This window comes from Mangifera indica, chromosome 6 (genome assembly GCF_011075055.1).
Source record: "Mangifera indica cultivar Alphonso chromosome 6, CATAS_Mindica_2.1, whole genome shotgun sequence".
Classification (NCBI taxonomy): domain Eukaryota; kingdom Viridiplantae; phylum Streptophyta; class Magnoliopsida; order Sapindales; family Anacardiaceae; genus Mangifera; species Mangifera indica.
The window spans coordinates 6437865-6443864 of NC_058142.1; the positions used below are offsets into that span (position 1 = coordinate 6437865).

At 32.3% G+C, this 6000-nt stretch overlaps 1 protein-coding gene across 1 annotated transcript; it reads right to left on the reverse strand.

The window, feature by feature from the left end:
- Nucleotides 1–1200: 1200 nt before the first annotated feature.
- On the reverse strand, nt 1201–3405 carry LOC123218065 (coatomer subunit beta'-3-like). The gene is made up of 10 exons (XM_044639268.1): nt 3272–3405; nt 3145–3165; nt 2983–3044; nt 2832–2886; nt 2700–2736; nt 2267–2592; nt 2057–2188; nt 1817–1965; nt 1612–1680; nt 1201–1461 (listed from the first exon to the last, which is right to left on the reverse strand). The coding sequence occupies exons 1-10, from the start codon at nt 3278–3280 to the stop codon at nt 1407–1409; spliced, it is 915 nt and encodes a 304-aa protein (XP_044495203.1). The 5' UTR covers nt 3281–3405; the 3' UTR covers nt 1201–1406.
- Nucleotides 3406–6000: the final 2595 nt, after the last annotated feature.

Here is a 6000-nt window from a genome sequence, read left to right on the forward strand (position 1 = left end):
ATATCTTAGTAAGATCTTGTATAACTGGATTCTCTTATAGTATTTTTGACAGACTGAATATGTTTACATCAAAATCAAGGGGTAAAAGAAAGGCTCTTGGCAGTTGAGGGTGCATGATTCCACACAACCTTCCAGTGCTTCTGCATATGTAACAAAATATATACAACTATTTTAAGCTAGTTAGGATCATGTAATCGAATCAATAAACAAACGAAGGGATTGTATATAAAAACCCAATTTGAAGATGGAGCATAAGGAAGTTGCACAGCCAAGCTTCCAGTTATAAGTGTTGTCAGAGGCGATGGAGTCTCGCAGTTTTTGCCACATATGGTGTTGCAGACTTCAGCAACTTCACTGTGAGCACACTCCTCAGCACATCTCTGCTAGCATGTTTCAAGTCTGGCCTGCACTTCGGCCACTGAGAGATTGATTATTATCATCATCATAAAGGCCGTTATCACAAGGCACCTTGACTTAGTTCTCTCCATGGTTGCTGCTTGTTGATTGAATATTTTGAATTTGTTTATAGGCCTTTGGGGGCTGCATTCTTGTACAGTCTGAGTTTCACATTCAATTCATGTAACTAATAGCGGAAACAGAATCCACACCCATACTTGCTGTCCATAATGCAGATGTTTTATTTTTCAATTTATGACATAAGTTTGTATTCCACAAGAAAAGATTTGGCTTTTTACAGCCATAGGATGCGTCGTAAATGACCTTTTCAGCGGTATTAATTAACAGTTGTATTGATAAACAGAATTCTGTTGTTTGCAATGTTTTTAGGACTCTCAATTTTTGGCCTAAAATATAGAACTTGCTCTTGGTAATGGAAGAAATTCTTTGTGAGGTTTCAAGTCTTTTATGTTTGTCAAGTCTGTGAAAAGTGCAGGTTTCCAGGCCTGAATTTTCTTCTAAAATTAATTAGTTGAGAAGAAGGTCCTCTTTCTTTCATTAGTGGCTTCTAATATGCACACTACTTAATCAAGATGATATGGTATATTTGTTTCATTGAAGACTATTTCCTCTTCTTCAAATCATTTGCTGCATTAACTTGTAATTATCAATAAAGCTTCTAGCAAAGTTTATTGGTAAATAAATAACCCAGAAAGTAATTACAGTTTTAAAGTTTATAATCGAGAGGCCTGTAAGTCTATGTAGTCAAGAGTATGCAGCAACATGACAAATTAGAGGGGGCAATTTTGTTGATGAAATCCATTTATTCAACTGAATATCAGACAAAAGGTAGATATAACAAGTCCAATACAAGCGCAAAAGATTGCAAATCATGATACAAAAGCTAGATTAACATGTAATATAAAGAGCAAGACTAGCCATTGGCAGTCATTATTTCTTCTGATCTTCATGTCTTCAAAACACACTACAGTTGTCTCAGAAATGCAACCTCAAATGCTAATAATTTTGACCATAATGGTTCCTTTGTCACTTCCAAAGGCAACCCTGCTCACAGAAGTAACAGATTGCGGGTCATTTTTGGTTTGATGAAAGATAAATTCATAGAAAAACCTCGTTTAACATTGCAAATGATGTGTCATAAGCTAATCAATTAGGGAAAAACATTGTCCAAAGGAAAATAAACAACAAACTTACTGGTTTGAACCTTTCGTGCATCCAACTCCCCAAACTCGTTCAAGACCAAAGTTTAGTGTATTCTCAAGCCTGCGCGGATAAATCACAAATTCAAAACTAGACTTGGGGAAACACTGATAAAAGATATCAAAGCTGCAATGTCTGTAACTGACTACTCAGTCATTTAAATTTGGAATTTAGAAATCATCAACCGATACACTGGTACCTGAATGTAGAACTATTCCATACGCGGATAGTCTGATCCTCGGAGACTGTAATGACGATGGGAAGCTCAGGATGGATGCACACTGCAGTAACATTGTTAGTGTGGCCTTCTAGGGTTTCAACACAACTTTTGGTTTCGTAGTCCCAAACCTATTCAAACATGATTTACTGGGCATGTCAAATTGCTACTCATCCGTGACATAAACAAAATTCAATCATGGCTAATGAACAAGTTGCAAACCTTAGCAGTACAATCATCAGAACCAGTTATGAGAAATGCTTTATCACTTCTCACAAAGTAGTCGACACAATTAATCCCTTTCGAATGCGCATCCCAGGAAAACTTTGCAGCTGATGAGTCTAAATTCCAAATCTAAGTGGGGGAGCAATATTAGATCATAACTAGGTGATTTAAACCGAACAAAGAATATGTATGAAATATCAGGCATACCTTTATGGTACAATCAAGTGAGGCACTTGCAAAAGTGTTGAGATCTTTGGGATTAAATGCTACTTGCATTACATAATGTGAATGTCCGTTGAAAATTCGAGTACACTCCCAATCCTTCTCCCAATCCCAGAGCTTGATAAGCTTGTCATCGGATGACGACAACACATATGGTAATGTAGGATGAACAGACACAGACCTAATGTAATCTTCATGTGCCTCAAATTCTTTAACCTTTTCCGTGGTGTTGTAATTGTAAACTCGAATAAATTTGTCATCAGAAGCACAAACAAACCAGTCCTCGCGAGGTATGAACTTTGCTGTCCTGACTGCAAACACACATTGAAACACAATTTTTCATCTTGTCAACTAAAATTGATCACCAAGAAGATAGAGAAAAAAAATGTGTATAATTTAGAAAATATATGTCATGTACCTGGTGACTCAGTGACCTTGAAAGACTTCTCCAGAGACTGGAAAAGAGTAAAACAAACTTACTTAGGTGTAGAAAATTCAAGAAATCTTTATCATTTAAAAATCAGTAACCCCATCATTTTGGTGCTGTTACCTGAGATTGGTAGTTCCAGATACGCACAGTTCCCGAATACAAACTTGCCAGGATCCTGCAGTAAATTATCATGAGATAAATTTTAATATTAACCTGAACTATACACAAAAATATAACATATTGAACCTAATTCAAAGAGGGACAACAATACCATGGTTGAGTTGGATGGAGATCAACAGATTTAACTCTTTGAGATGGGTTGATAAATTCTATCTGAGATGAAGAAGGTATTTCAACAAAGTTAGCCAGATAGTTTGACAATGCTACTTTAATCACAAAGACTAAGGAATAGCAGTAGAGATAAGAGCTTTACCTCAGTTACAAGTTTAAGAGGCTGCAATGCAACAAATCAAAGGAGAAAAAACCCATTAAACTATAATCAAAATCCAAACATTTTGTCTTATAAATGAACAGTAACTTATAAATTACAGTTAGCTCACCGTTTCCATAGTTGATGGTACAATCTGACTTGGATGATTGAAACTTATGAAATTGCTGTTGGTTGGAGAGAATGTGGGGGATGAGTTAAAATGAACATATGTATATATAGTTGCCCATTTGCATGAAATACTTTGCAGCTAAGTAAAATAGAACAAAGTCAATAATTTAGGGCGGCATACATATGTTGTCATCCGATGTGGTTGAGACCATTGATTATTATGAAATGTAGGAACGAAGGGTGAAGATCAATTTTAATGACTTGAAGGTTTGACCATGGATAGTTGCAAAATTGGGCGTGGTAACGATATGCTGATTAATAAATAGTTGTCCGTTTTGACTTCAATTAGGGGCTGCTGCTTAGAAACTTCAATCACGGAAACCCAAGATGAAAAGAATAATAAAACTGGGTTGAGTTTGACTACGTCAATATAGGCCTACGAAAAATTAACTGGAAGTACTTGGCTTTATTATCAGCCCAGGTCCATCAATCCTCGGTCTAATTTTGTTTTCAACATTGCTCTACCTGTGATTACAAATATAATTATAAATATCTTATAATATATAATACATATTTTATAATATAATAAAATATAGATAAAAATAATATATATTATAAGATATTTTAAATTAATATAATACAATAGATTTATCATATAATATGATAGATAATACTGATATAAATCGATATAATTTTTAAAGAAAATAACGATATAATAAAGGTACATATGAAAAGTCTTTATATTTTTAAACGTATTTATGTTATTTTCTAAAATGATGATGTGTTAATTAGATTTTTTATTATTTTTATTATTATTTTATTTTTTAAAAACTGCATCATATAATATTCATTACACGACAAAAAATTAAATTTTTAATATACAATTATAAATAAAATATGAGATGACCAACTGTAAGGTATAAATTCTAATGGGCAAATCGAATACCCAGTAAGGTTTATAAAATTAACAATAAAATTATGAGTAATAATAGCACATCATATCAGATTAGTATAACACTCTAATTAATTACCAAACAAAAACCCAAAATTGTATATTTTATGTTGAACTTATATATATATAGAGTTTTATATATATATAAAAAAATGATTTCGAAGTAAAGGACAAAACTTCATTTTATCCCATGCATGCAATACACCGGTCAATGCTCAATAGTGAGTACACACTTTATAGCTATTATATGCATAATTTTTATGTATAATTTTATGTACAAATAATGATGTATCATTATGTAATTATATAATTAAAAATTAAAGAGAAAACGATATTCAATTACATAATAATATATCATTATATATATACAAAATTATGCATATAGTTTTATTGATCCACTACTTCTCTTCAACGTTTTTCTCATTAGACAGTCTACCTATTGTATGTCTCATCAGCCACCTTGTTAAAAGCCCTAGTTGACCTCAACAACTTCAAAAATTAACCATATATTTAGCAATACAAATGTAGAGTTGCATACATCTCAGACTTATAAAATGCGGTCTATCAAAAGGATCATCATTTTGTTGATAAGAAATTAAGCTTAAACTGATCCAACAAATCATTTGCCATAGAAAAAAAAAAAAAATTAAAATGTCATTATGATCCCTATCCATAACCCAATACATATTCTCCATTTCATATCTTGAAGTAGTGGAGAAAAAAAGTTTTATGGGAGCAGTAATTTAGATACATATGGCATATCCCATGTCCTCTATCTAAAATAAAAATTTGTGTTGGATTTACTTTAGCTTGCCGATAAGGCCAGAATGAGAAGCATGAACACAAAGTCAATGCAAATATTTTCTTTTCTTTTGTGTGTCATGAGGCTGTTGATTGAATAAGGCTGGAAAGAATCGGTGGATTAGTAGCCAGAAAAGGCAGATTATGTTGTAGCTAATGCATTAATATGATTTTGTATCTGACTTTTTAGAGAGAGACAGATGAATTATTTTGGCTTTCTCTATTGATTTATGATTGATTATCACCACGACAGAAGATTATTATGCACTGAATCTTGATGATAATCCCCATTGTTGCGGATAGGAAAAAGAAAAGAGAAATATTTGCACCCAGAATTTAATTTTAATATATCCATATATTAAATGAATATATATTTATGTGTATTATCATATTGTCAAGTGTTATTTTATCTTTAATTCAAAATCATTTAATCATATGATAACACACATGAAGTATATACTAATTTATATACTCAAAATAGATACATATAATTTTATTATAAAACTAAATGCATGTATTGGTTTTTTCTGTGACAGAAATTTATCCATATATTCAACAAATAGTTTCTAAGACACCTCTTTAGTTCCTTCACCAATATCATATAGATGAGTTGATAGAACAGAATGAAGACTGTGTCACACATTGATGAGCAAGATCCTCAACATTGACTTCAACGGAAGACCAAAGTACATCAAGAACACGAAAAAATATCAGTCAATCGAGGCCACATTATATCGTTGGAAACAACATATATAATCAAAAGGATGAAGCAAAGAGATTAAATGGAATAATTTATTCCAAGAATAAAATTCTTCCACTCACCTCGCCACTCTTCTCAATGCGCTTTGTCAACTTTCAATACAAACATAAATTCAACTCATTGCACACTTGTTTAATCCCACTAATCACATTTGGAAAACCCTATTTTAGTAGGGTCATTTTAATTATGTTATTGTAATCATATAATTAACTTTATG